Consider the following 13,188-nt stretch of genomic DNA (forward strand, 5'->3'; position numbering starts at 1 on the left):
CGGTCTCGCGTAAGCGTACGCGTAATGTTGGTCCGGGTCGTCTCGTCCAACAATGCCGCCGAACCAAAGTATGACATGCTGGTAGGCAGTATGACTTATATCGCCCACAACTCACTTGTGTTCTACTCGTGCATATAACATCAACATAAATAACCTAGGCTCGGATGCCACTGTTGGGTTTCGTAGTAATTTCAAAAAATTTCCTACGCTCACGCAAGATCATGTGATGCATAGCAACGAGAGGGGAGAGTGCTGTCTACGTACCCACGCAGACCGACTGCGGAAGCGTTGACGCAACGTAGAGGAAGTAGTCGTACGTCTTCCCGATCTGACCGATCAAGCACCGAAACTACGGCACCTCCGAGTTCGAGCACACGTTCAGCTCGATGACGATCCCCGGACTCCGATCCAGCAAAGTGTCGGGGAAGAGTTCCGTCAGCACGACGGCGTGGTGACGATCTTGATGTACTACAGCAGCAGGGCTTCGCCTAAACTCCGCTACAGTATTATCGAGGATTATGGTGGCTGGGGCACCGCACACGGCTAAGGAATAGATCACGTGGATCAACTTGTTGTGTCTTTGGTGCTAGCCCTGCCCCTCTATTTATATGTTGAGCCCCGGGGTCGAAACTTGGAGCAAAAGCCTCCTCAAAGTCGGTTTTGCCCGAAAGGCAAGAGTCCCACTCAGACTCCAGGACCAAACGCCACAATCCTTGGCGTCTGGCCCAGACGCCATGGGCCTCGGCGTCTGGCCCAGGGCCAGCCGCCAGGGTCTCCGGCGTTTGGCCCCCTGGCCTCCGCAAAACTCCTTTTGCACCGACCTAAAGCCTCATGGGCTTGACCCCTTGGCCTAACCATATCATCCAATATATGAATCTTTACGTCTCGACCATTTCGAGACTCCTCGTCATGTCCCCGATCTCATCCGGGACTCCGAACTCCTTCGGTACATCAAAACATGTAAACTCATAATATAATTGTCATCGTAACCTTAAGCGTGCGGACCCTACGGGTTCGAGAACAATGTAGACATGACCGAGACACGTCTCCGGTCAATAACCAATAGCGGGACCTGGATGCCCATATTGGCTCCTACATATTCTACGAAGATCTTTATCGGTCAGACCGCATAACAACATACGTTGTTCCCTTTGTCATCGGTATGTTACTTGCCCGAGATTCGATCGTCGGTATCCAATACCTAGTTCAATCTCGTTACCGGCAAGTCTCTTTACTCATTCTGTAATACATCATCCCGCAACTAACATATTAGTTACAATGCTTGCAAGGCTTATGTGATGTGCATTACCGAGAGGGCCCAGAGATACCTCTCCGACAATCGGAGTGACAAATCCTAATCTCGAAATACGCCAACCCAACATCTACCTTTGGAGACACCTGTAATGCTCCTTTATAATCACCTAGTTACGTTGTGACGTTTGGTAGCACCCAAAGTGTTCCTCCGGCAAACGGGAGTTGCATAATCTCATAGTCATAGGAACATGTATAAGTCATGAAGAAAGCAATAGCAACATACTAAACGATCGGGTGCTAAGCTAATGGAATGGGTCATGTCAATCAGATCATTCAACTAATGATGTGACCTCGTTAATCAAATAACAACACTTTGTTCATGGTTAGGAAACATAACCATCTTTGATAAACGAGCTAGTCAAGTAGAGGCATACTAGTGACACTCTGGTTGTCTATGTATTCACACATGTATTATGTTTCTGGTTAATACAATTCTAGCATGAATAATAAACATTCATCATTAAATAAGGAAATAAATAATAACTTTATTATTGCCTCTAGGGCATATTTCCTTCAGTCTCCCACTTGCACTAGAGTCAATAATCTAGATCACATCACCATGTGATTAACATCGATAGTTCACATCATCATGTGATTAACACCCATAGTTCACATCATCATGTGACCAACACCCAAAGGGTTTACTAGATTCGGTAATCTAGTTCACATCGCTATGTGATTAACACCCAAAGAGTACTAAGGTGTGATCATGTTTTGCTTGTGAGAGAATCTTAGTCAACGGGCCTGCCAAATTCAGATCCGTATGTATTTTGCAAAATTCTATGTCTACAATGCTCTGCACGGAGCTACTCTAGCTAATTGCTCCCACTTTCAATATGTATCCAGATTGAGACTTAGAATCATCTGGATCAGTGTCAAAAACTTGCATCGACGTAACCGTTTACGACGAACCCTTTTGTCACGTCCATAATCGAGAAACATATCCTTATTTTACTAAGGATAATTCTGACCGCTGTCCAGTGATCTACTCCTAGATCACTATTGTACTCCCTTGCCAAATCAGTGCAGGGTATACAATAGATCTGGTATACAGCATGACATACTTTATAGAACCTATGGCCAAGGCATAGGGAATGACTTTCATTTTCTTTCTATCTTCTGCCGTGGTCGGGCTTTGAGTCTTACTCAACTTCACACCTTGTAATACAGGCAAGAACTCTTTCTTTGACCGCTCCATTTTGAACTACTTCAAAATCTTTTCAAGGTATGTACTCATTGAAAAAACTTTATCTTTCCCCAGGGCCCCGTCCCGCCTAACCCTGTAGCATTTGACCACGGGATCTACCCCTTTGTCTTTGCACGGACGGGCTTTGAGCAGTGGACGTATCCACCCGGTTGTGTTAGGTCAGCCCATAGGAACACTTTGGAGCAACATCCGGGCCAGACCGACGGCAAGATCCCCTTCGTGTAAACCCGACGCGTCCGTTCCCCCCCTCCAGGTGCCGGCGACGGCACCGTACGTGAGGGGGTGGGGGGGGCACACCCCGAAGACGCGTGCCGGGCGTTTGCACCCGCCACAACACTTCCAGACTTGTGAGAGGCCGCCTACGCAAGATTTGGCGGCATGCTAGCCCCTGGAGGCCGCCGGCCACAGTCGTAGACACGCGAAGAGCAATCCGCGTAAGAGGGAATTGTTCAGATACTACTCCATCACTAACAATTATGAAAAATTACCATCAGTCCTACAACACATGTGCCCACGTCGTGTAAAAAACTCATGATTTTATCGCGCTCCGAGTATTTAATAATATTCACGCCGCATCATTACCACAGAACGTCTACTACCGTGTCATCGCCGTCCGTGAGGGGGGGGGGGCAAACCCCGGAGACGCGTGCCGCCTCTTCGGACATGCCACCACACCACCCCGCATGTATGAGGGCCTGGTGCGACGCTCGGGTGGCATTGCTACCCCCCAGGGCCCCCGTCCCGCCCAACCCTGTAGCGTTTGACCACGGGATCTACCCCTTTAACTTTGCACGAACGGGCTTTGAGCAGTGGACGTATCCACCCGGTTGTGTTAGGTCATCCCATAGGAACACTTTGGAGCAACATCCGGGCCAGACCCACGGCAAGATCCCCTTCGGGTAGACCCGACGCGTCCGTTCCCCCCCTACAGGTGCCGGCGACGGCGCCGTACGTGAGGGGGGGCGGCACACCCCGGAAACGCGTGCCGGGAGTTTGCACCCACCACAACACTTCCAGACTTGTGAGAGGCCGCCTACGCAAGATTTGGCGGCATGCTAGCCCCCAGAGGCCGCCGGCCACAGTCGTAGACACGCGAAGAGCAATCCGCATAAGAGGGAATTGTTCAGATACTACTCCATCACTAACAATTATGAAAAATTACCATCAGTCCTACAACACATGTGCCCACGTCGTGTAAAAAACTCATGATTTTATCGCGCTCCGAGTATTTAATAATATTCACGCCGCATCATTACCGCAGAACGTCTACTACCGTGTCATCGCCGTCCGTGAGGGGGGCAAACCCCGGAGACGCGTGCCGCCTCTTCGGACATGCCACCACACCACCCCGCATGTATGAGGGCCTGGTGCGACGCTCGGGTGGCATTGCTACCCCCCAGGGCCCCCGTCCCGCCTAACCCTGTAGCGTTTGACCACGGGATCTACCCCTTTGCCTTTGCACGGACGGGCTTTGAGCAGTGGACGTATCCACCCGGTTGTGTTAGGTCAGCCCATAGGAACACTTTGAAGCAACATCCGGGCCAGACCCACGGCAAGATCCCCTCCGTGTAGACCCGACGCGTCCGTTCCCCCCTCCAGGTGCTGGCGGTGGCGCCCTCCGTGAGGGGGGGGGCACACCCCGGAGACGCGTGCCAGGCGTTTGCACCCGCCACAACACTTCCAGACTTGTGAGAGGCCGCCTACGCAAGATTTGGTGGCATGCTAGCCCCCGGAGGCCGTCGGCCACAGTCGTAGACACGCGAAGAGCAATCCGCGTAAGAGGGAATTGTTCAGATACTACTCCATCATGAACAATCATGAAAAATTACCATCAGTCCTACAACACATGTGCCCACGTCGTGTAAAAAACTCATGATTTTATCGCCTTCCGAGTATTTAATAATATTCACGCCGCATCGTTACCGCAGAACGTCTACTACCGTGTCATCGCCGTCCGTGAGGGGGGGGGGCACACCCCAGAGACGCGTGCCGCCTCTTTGGACATGCCACCACACCACCCCGCATGTATGAGGGCCCGGTGCGACGCTCGGGTGGCATTGCTACCCCCCCGAGGGCCCCCGTCCCGCCTAACCCTGTAGCGTTTGACCACAGGATCTACCCCTTTGACTTTGCACGGACGGGCTTTGAGCAGTGGGCGTATCCACCCGGTTGTGTTAGGTCAGCCCATAGGAACACTTTGGAGCTACATACGGGCCAGACCCACGGCAAGATCCCCTCCGTGTAGACCCGACGCGTCCGTTCCCGCCCTCCAAGTGCCGGCGGCGGCACCGTCCTTGAGTGGGGGGGGGGGGGCACACCCCGGAGATGCGTGCCGGGGGTTTGCACCCGCCACAACACTTCCATACTTGTGAGAGGCCGCCTACGCAAGATTTGGCGGCATGCTAGCCCCCGGAGGCCGCCGGCCACAGTCGTAGACACGCGAAGAGCAATCCGTGTAAGATGGAATTGTTCAGGTAGTACTCCATCACGAACAATTATGAAAAATTACCATCAGTCCTACAGCACATGTGCCCACGTCGTAAAAAACTCTTGATTTTATCGCGCTCCAAGTATTTAATAATATTCACGCCGCATCGTTACCGCAGAACGTCTACTACCGTGTCATCGCCGTCCGTGAGGGGGGCAAACCCCGGAGACGCGTGCCGCCTCTTCGGACATGCCACCACACCACCCCGCATGTATGAGGGCCTGGTGCGACGCTCGGGTGGCATTGCTACCCCCCAGGGCCCCCGTCCCGGCTAACCCTGTAGCGTTTGACCACGGGATCTACCCCTTTGACTTTGCACGGACGGGCTTTGAGCAGTGGACGTATGCACCCGGTTGTGTTAGGTCAGCCCATAGGAACACTTTGGAGCAACATCCGGGGCAGACCCACGGCAAGATCCCCTCCGTGTAGACCCGACGCGTCCGTTTCCCCCCTCCAGGTGCCGGCGGCGGCGCCGTCCGTGAGGGCGGCACACCCCGGAGACGCGTGCCGGGCGTTAGCCGCCGCCACCCTCCCCGCGGCTTCGGGGTGTGCCACCCTCACGGGCGTCGCTGCCGCCATCTCACGGAGGGGGGAAACGGCCACCACAGGTTACACACGACAAACTGAAAAATAATAATAATTGAATTTATAAAAAACAAATATGCCGTAAAAAAATTAAAAAATGCCGTAATAAAAAAAATGCAAAGTACCTATGCCGACGGCTAGGCCGTCGGCATATCTCATACCTTATCCACTCGGCTCGGTCGCTGGCAGGTGGTACCAAGCCTATGCCGACGGCTAGGCCGTCGGCTTAGGTCCAACCTTATCCAGTTGCTCCACGCCCTCCTCTCCTCCACTAGCTGCACGTCTCCTCTCCTCCACTCGTTTCTCTCCCCCAACAGTCGCCGCCACCCTCTCCCCGTGCCGGGCCGCCATCGTCCCCGCCCTGACCCGCGTCGCGCCGCCGTCCTCCCGACCCGCGCCGCCGTCCTCCCGACCCGCGCCGCCGTCCTGCCCGCCCCGCGCCTCCCCGCCGTCCTCCCCGCTCTCGTGCCGCCCCGACGTCCTCCCCGCCCCGCGCCTCCCCGCCGTCCTCCCCGCTCCCGTGCCGCCCCGACGTCCTCCCCGCCCCGCGCCTCCCCGCCGTCCTCCCCGCCCCCGTGCCGCCCCGACATCCTCCCCGCCCCGCGCCTCCCCGTCCGCACCCGCCCCGACGTCCTCCCCGCCCTGGGCCTCCCCGCCCCACGCCGCCCCGTCCGCACCCGCCCTGTGTTGCCGCCGTCCGCGCCCGCACCGGCCCGCAAGGGCTCGATTCCGGCCGCGGGTCCGGCGCCCCCTTCCCGGCCGGTTGGAGCAATCGGCCCTCCCTGTGCTGCAGCTCATCACCGCCCCCCAACCGCCGCCGCCCCTCTCCTCCGACCCAACCAGCCGACCCTCTACGTGAGTTTTTTTTCTTATTTTTTAGTGTTTTGGTACTATTTTTAGGTGGATGAATGCATATATGATGGAATATATGTCATATTTGTTAGATGTAGTTAGTTTGCAAAATATTGATCAATGGATGTTATTAGCAATATGAGTTTTTTTTAAGTTGAAGTGTGAATGTTTTTATGTGATGTGTGATTATATACTTTTTGCACTGTGGTATTTTGATCATGATGGTGTTGCTACAAATCAATGATGAAATATTTATTGACACTTAATGGTCTTGCTAAAGAATACTTATTTGAGAAAAATGGTGATGTTCATAACTTGTTCATATGGATTTTTCTTAGATGATGATGATTGTTAGATGAGGAGAGATAATGATGATTTTTTATGCTTCGATGATTTTGAGATGATGATGATGACCTATGATAGATGATGTTAGATGATGATGTGGATGATATATGATGATATTTTTTTATGCTTCGATGATTTTTGAGATGATGATGATGATTGTGATGTTCTAAATTTTTTGTCGCGATGGATTTTGCAGGCTTTGTGGTGTTGCATTTCATTGGAGTGACCGTTGTAAGACGCGTTGGTCCCCCTGAGCATCCCTCTGCTGTTCGACTACTTCCCCTACAGTCGAGGGTGAAACATGGGCAAGGGGAAGGCCGACGGCGTGGGTTTCCTATGCAAGGTCGTCGGCCTGCCTAGTCGGAGTGGTCGAGCACGTAATCCTCCCCCTCCGCTACTTGACGATGACTCCTCACAGGGAGGTCGAGGGAGAGGTTCCCCTAGAGGAGGAGGGGGCGGGGGGAGAGCCTCTAGAGGGCGAGGTGGTGGGGGAGAGCCACTATAGGGGGTCGCGGCCAGAAAGAGCGCACCCTCACCGACTTAGGGGTGTTGTCTTCGAGGCCCTCCTCTAGTGAGGTACCCTCCTCTAGTGAGGTACCCTCTGGCGAGGAGGAGGACGACGAGGAGGAGGAGGAGGTTCGGGATGGGACCGAGGAGGAGGTGGAGGAGGAGGCAGGCGAGGAGGAGGACGAGGAGGAGGTTGGGGAGGGGGAGGCAGGCGAGGAGGAGGGTGGTGGCGGGGATGATGGTGGTGACGGGAAGGGGGTTGACAACAAGGGGTGGCTGCGTGGTAACGCAAAGCTACCAAAGCAGGTTCCTGCTACTGAGGAGGAGAAGTGGCTCATTGAGCCCACGGGGAAAGAGTAAGTGCCACTTTATAATAATTTCATTATTTTGCTTGTCACATGCTTATTCCGGTTGTTATTTATTTTGCTTGTCACATGCTAATAGTTCATTCTTTTGCAGCAACTGGATATATTCTAAAGGGGTCCGTATTCCCAACAGCCTCATCACCGTCTTGCTGAAGTTATACTGGCCGGGGTTGTACTGTCCGGATCCAGTCAGGCAGCCGGACCGTTAGGTTTTGGCCACGAGCTAGGACCACTGGGAAGCGGCCCTCCACGCGTACCATGAGACCCATGCCAAGGCCGTGATCACTACTTTCTGGGTGAGTTCTCTTCAAAAGCACAAGTCCATTCTAGTTTCATGAATGATTTAACTCATGGCTTCTTCCATTCTTGTTTCATGCATGATTGTAGAAATTCTATCGAGTTCTTCCGGAGCACAGGGCCAGAGCGGACCAGATCATGCCGCGCCAATGCAAGAAGAAGGCCCGCTAGATGCAGTACGAGGTGCGCTATGTGGCCATCTCGACATACTACCACGACATTCTTGGTGTGAAGATGACCAAGGAAGAAGCGCAGAGGATGGGCATTACATTGGAGAGGGACGAGTTCTTGGCGGTAAGTATAAAAGATTTTTCATTATGCTTTCATTACCTTGTGGTACATTTCACCGTTTCGTGTTGACATGCCATTATGCTTTTATTATGTAGGTGTGTCCAAATTGGTGTTATGGAAAAGACGAGTCCTGGGCGGCATTGGTGGATCTTTGGTGTGATGAGGCTGGAGCCTGGGCGGCTATGAGAATAAAAAACAAGGCTAACCAAGGGAAGGAGGGAGTACATGCTCAGGGAAACCGAAACCACTATCTCCACAAGGCAGTTAATGTATGACTAACCCCATTAAACATTCTTCTTCTTCTATTTACCATCACTTTCTTATGTATAACTAACCTCTGTTTGGTGGTGCAGGAGGAGAAACTGAAGCGGCCGCTCTCACACATGCAGGCGTGGGAGATCGCCCATACGCGGAAGGACCCCAAGCCTGGCGAGCCCAAGTACTACGGCAAGAAGACCGTGGGGAGGAAGAAGGCCTACTCCGCAGCGTATCTGAAGTTACATCCTGACACACCTGACCCCATTGCGGCGGATCTGGACGAGAGGGCGGTGGTGAGCATGGTGTTGGGGAACGTAGCAGAAAACAAAAAATTTCCTACTCGTTTCACCAAGATCATCTAGGAGTTCATCTAGCAACGAGTCATTAGATGCATCTACATACCTTTGTAGATTGCGCACGGAAGCGTTCAAAAGAACGGTGATGATGTAGTCGTACTCGACGTGATCCAAATCACCAATGACCAGCGCCGAACGGACGGCACCTCCGCGTTCAACACACGTACGGGACGGGAGACGTCTCCTCCTTCTTGATCCAGCAAGGGGGGAGGAGAGGTTGATGAAGATCCAGCAGCACGACGGCGTGGTGGTGGATGCAGGGCGTCACAGAAGCAGGGCTTCGCCAAGACTACGAGGGAGAGACGTAACGGGGAGAGAGGGAGGCGCCAGGGGCTGATTCTGAAGTCCCTCCTCTCCCCCACTATATATAGGGGTGCCATGGGGGGGGGGGCGCCGGCCCTAGTAGATGGCATCTACTAGGGGGGGCGGCGGCCAAGGGGTGGGGGCTTGCCCCCCAAGCAAGGGGGCGCCCCCCTTAGGGTTTCCCCCCCAACCCTAGGCGCATGGGCCCTTGGGGGGTGGCTCCCCAGCCCACTATGGGCTGGGTTCCCTCCCACTTCAGCCCATGGGCCCCCCGGGATAGGTGGCCCCACCCGGTGGACCCCCGGGACCCTTCCGGTGGTCCCGGTACAATACCGGTGACCCCGAAACTTGTCCCGATGGCCAAAACAGCACTTCCTATATATAATTCTTTACGTCCGGACCATTCCGGAACTCCTCGTGACGTCCGAGATCTCATCCGGGACCCCGAACAATACTCGGGTTACTGCATATACATATCTTCACAACCCTAGCGTCACCGAACCTTAAGTGTGTAGACCCTACGGGTTCGGGAGACAAGCATACATGACCGAGACGACTCTCCGGTCAATAACCAACAGCGGGATCTGGATACCCATGTTGGCTCCCACATGCTCCACGATGATCTCATCGGATGAACCACGATGTCGAGGATTCAATCAACCCCGTATGCAATTCCCTTTGTCAATCGATATGTTACTTGCCCGAGATTCGATCGTCGGTATCCCAATACCTCGTTCAATCTCGTTACCGGCAAGTCACTTTACTCATACCGTAATGCATGATCCCGTGACCAGACACTTGGTCACTTTGAGCTCATTATGATGATGCATTACCGAGTGGGCCCAGCGATACCTCTCCGTCATACGGAGTGACAAATCCCAGTCTTGATCCATGTCAACCCAACAGACACCTTCGGAGATACCCGTAGTCTACCTTTATAGTCACCCAGTTACGTTGTGACGTTTGGTATACCCAAAGCACTCCTACGGTATCCGGGAGTTACACGATCTCATGGTCTAAGGAAAAGATACTTTGACATTGGAAAACTCTAGCAGACGAACTATACGATCTTGTGCTATGTTTAGGATTGGGTCTTGTCCATCACATCATTCTCCTAATGATGTGATCTCGTTATCAATGACATCCAATGTCCATAGTCAGGAAACCATGACTATCTGTTGATCAACGAGCTAGTCAACTAGAGGCTTACTAGGGACATGTTGGTGTCTGTTATTCACACATGTATTACGATTTCCGGATAATACAATTACAGCATGAATAAAGACAATTATCATGAACAAGGAAATATAATAATAATGCTTTTATTATTGCCTCTAGGGCATATTTCCAACACATGGGGCCCAAGGAGCACGGTCGGGAGGCGGTTCTCGATCCTGTGATCACTCCAACTATCTCCTACACACAGCTCCGTCGGATCGACCCGAGCCTGAGCCAGCGCACGAGCCAACCAGTGACCAGTGCACAGTCCCTCTTTCAGGAGCAACAATCTGTAAGTATTTTCCCTCTTATCTTCATTGCTCACTTTATTTTCCGCATTTAGTAGTTTAATGAGTTCCATCATGTCATACCATAGGCCTACCTGGAGTACACACGCCAGGAGACCATGGCATGGCATGAGAGGCTTTATGAACACATAGTGCAGAGGGATCGCCAGATGCAGCAAGCTTTTCAAGAAATGGCGGCCGACAGGTGTCCTCAGTTGCAGCCAGCACAATGTCCTCCAGCACAACCAGTGCTGCTGACCTTTGAGGAGTTTGTGGCACAGAACGCTGGCCCCTCGCCGGTTAGTTCATCCCCAATCTATTCACCCAAAGCATGTCATGCCTTTCAACACAGTCATATAACCCGTTAATATGTCTTTTTAACATCCAGGGAACAGGTGGATCCACCGTTAGCGGTGGTCTTCGCAGCACTCCCGAGACATGGAGCCCGACCACTTTGATCCATGGAGGCGGAGGCAGAGGTGGATGCGGTCTTGGCGGTAGCGCTGCCGCTAGCAGTGACGACCTGGGCTTCGGCGGTCTTGGCGGTGACGACCTCCGCGGTGCTCGACGTCCTGGTGCTTAAGCCTTGTGTGTGGTGATGATCCTTGTGTGTGGTGATGATCCTTGAGATGACTTGTGTGTGGTGATGATCCTTTAGATGACTTGTGTGCTTCTCTATATGCTTATGCTTATGTTTATGTTGATTGTGATGATGCTTATGCATATATTGTTGTGATGGTGCCGGATGATATCCCGTTGTGTTCGATATGTATATTTCCATCATATATATCTGCTGATATGTGTTGTATATTTGAATTGAATTGATCTGAAAACAAACAGAAAAAAGAAAAAAAATCAAATGCAAACTATGCCGACGGCTAGGCCATCGGCATAGGGCTGGCGTGAGCTCCGAGTAGCTGACACATGGCGTCTATGCCGACGGGCTAGCCGTCGGCACCGTTTTTAAACTAAGCGGCCGTCGGCACAGTTTTTAAACTAAGCCGACGGCTAGGCCGTCGGCATAGATGCCACGTGTCAGCTACTGGGAGCTCTGGAGCAGCGTCTGGTCGCCACGTGGCACACCTAAGTTGACAGCTAGGCCGTCGGTGTACCCCTATCTCACGAGCAGCGTCTGGTCGCCACGTGGCACACCTAAGCCGACAGCTAGGCCGTCGGCGTAGTTCAAAACTAAGCCGACGGCTAGGCCGTCAACATCGGTGTGCCACGTGGCGACCAGGCGTTGGGCAAACTTGACGGCGACCGCTGTTAGGCGTGAACGCTGCCAACGGGCAGGGCCGTCGGCATAGATGTACGGCCCCGTTGGGAAAGCTACTATGCTGACGGCTTTTCTATGCCGACGGCCTCCCGGGCTATGCCGACGTATATGTTGCCGACGGCCCTATGCCGACGGGGGCCGTCGGCATAGGTCTGTCCCGACGGGATTCAGGGCTATGCCGATGGCCCTGGCCGTCGGCATAGGGGGCGATTCTGGTAGTGAAAGAAGCTCTTGATGTGCTCAAACTGCCAAGAAGTGTGGCGGCTGTACTACCATGGCATGGTTGGAGGCCGCCAGATGTAATCATCATCAAGATCAACATCGATGGTGCCATCGATTTTGCAGGTAACTGCAGTGGCGCGTGATACGTCCATTTTGCATCATGCTTTTATATTGATATTCATTGCATTATGGGATGTTATTACACGTTATGTCACAATACTTATGGCTATTCTCTCTTATTTTAAAAGGTTTACATAAGGAGGGAGAATGCCGGCAGCTGGAATTCTGGATTGGAAAAGGAGAAAATATTAGAGACCTATTCTGCACAACTCCAAAAGTCCTGAAACTCCACGAAACATCTAGTTAAAAATAATAAAAAATCCTTGCCAAAGATGAAGACCAGGGGGCCCACACCCTGTCCACGAGGGCGGGGGGCGCCCCCCATAGGGCCCCCTGTTGGCTCTCCGATGCCCATCTTCTGCTATATGAGGTCTTTAAATGAGGAAAAAAATCATAAGCAACCTTTCGGGACAAAACTCTGCCGCCACGAGGCGGAACCTTGGCGGAACCAATCTAGGGCTCCGGCAGAGCTGTTCTGCCAGGGACACTTCCCTCCGGGAGGGGGAAATCATCACCATCGTCATCACCAACGCTCCTCTCATCGGGAGAGGGCAATCTCCATCAACATCTTCACCAGCACCATCTCATCTCAAAACCCTATTTCATCTCTTGTATCCAATTCTTGTCTCCAAGTCCGGGATTGGTACTAGTAGGTTGCTAGTAGTGTTGATTACTCCTTGTAGTTGATGCTAGTTGGTTTATTTGGTGGAAGATCATATGTTCAGATCCTTTATGCATATTATTACCCCTCTGATTATGATCATGAATATGCTTTGTGAGTAGTTACGTTTGTTCATGAGGACACGGGAGAAGTCTTGCTATTAGTAGTCATGTGAATTTGGTATTCGTTCGATATTTTGATGAGATGTATGTTGTCTAGCCTCTAGTGGTGTTATG

General features: G+C 52.5%; 1 protein-coding gene across 1 annotated transcript; it reads left to right on the top strand.

Moving 5' to 3' along the window:
* Positions 1–8,131: 8,131 nt before the first annotated feature.
* LOC147987205 (uncharacterized) lies at positions 8,132–11,256 on the top strand. Its single transcript, XM_087540271.1, has 6 exons — positions 8,132–8,254; positions 8,347–8,520; positions 8,605–8,808; positions 10,523–10,678; positions 10,763–10,972; positions 11,062–11,256. The coding sequence occupies exons 1-6, from the start codon at positions 8,132–8,134 to the stop codon at positions 11,254–11,256; spliced, it is 1,062 nt and encodes a 353-aa protein (XP_087396397.1).
* Positions 11,257–13,188: the final 1,932 nt, after the last annotated feature.

This window comes from Triticum urartu, chromosome 2A, assembly GCF_056163025.1.
Source record: "Triticum urartu cultivar PI428250 chromosome 2A, HENAU_Tu73, whole genome shotgun sequence".
NCBI classification, from domain to species: Eukaryota; Viridiplantae; Streptophyta; class Magnoliopsida; order Poales; family Poaceae; genus Triticum; species Triticum urartu.

Coding starts and splice junctions, on each gene's coding strand:
- LOC147987205 (XM_087540271.1), top strand. CDS start 8,132: ATGCAGTACGAGGTGCGCTATGTGGCCATCTCGACATACTACCACGAC. Junction 8,255..8,346: donor AGAGGGACGAGTTCTTGGCG/GTAAGTATAAAA, acceptor TTTATTATGTAG/GTGTGTCCAAATTGGTGTTA. Junction 10,973..11,061: donor AGAACGCTGGCCCCTCGCCG/GTTAGTTCATCC, acceptor TTTAACATCCAG/GGAACAGGTGGATCCACCGT.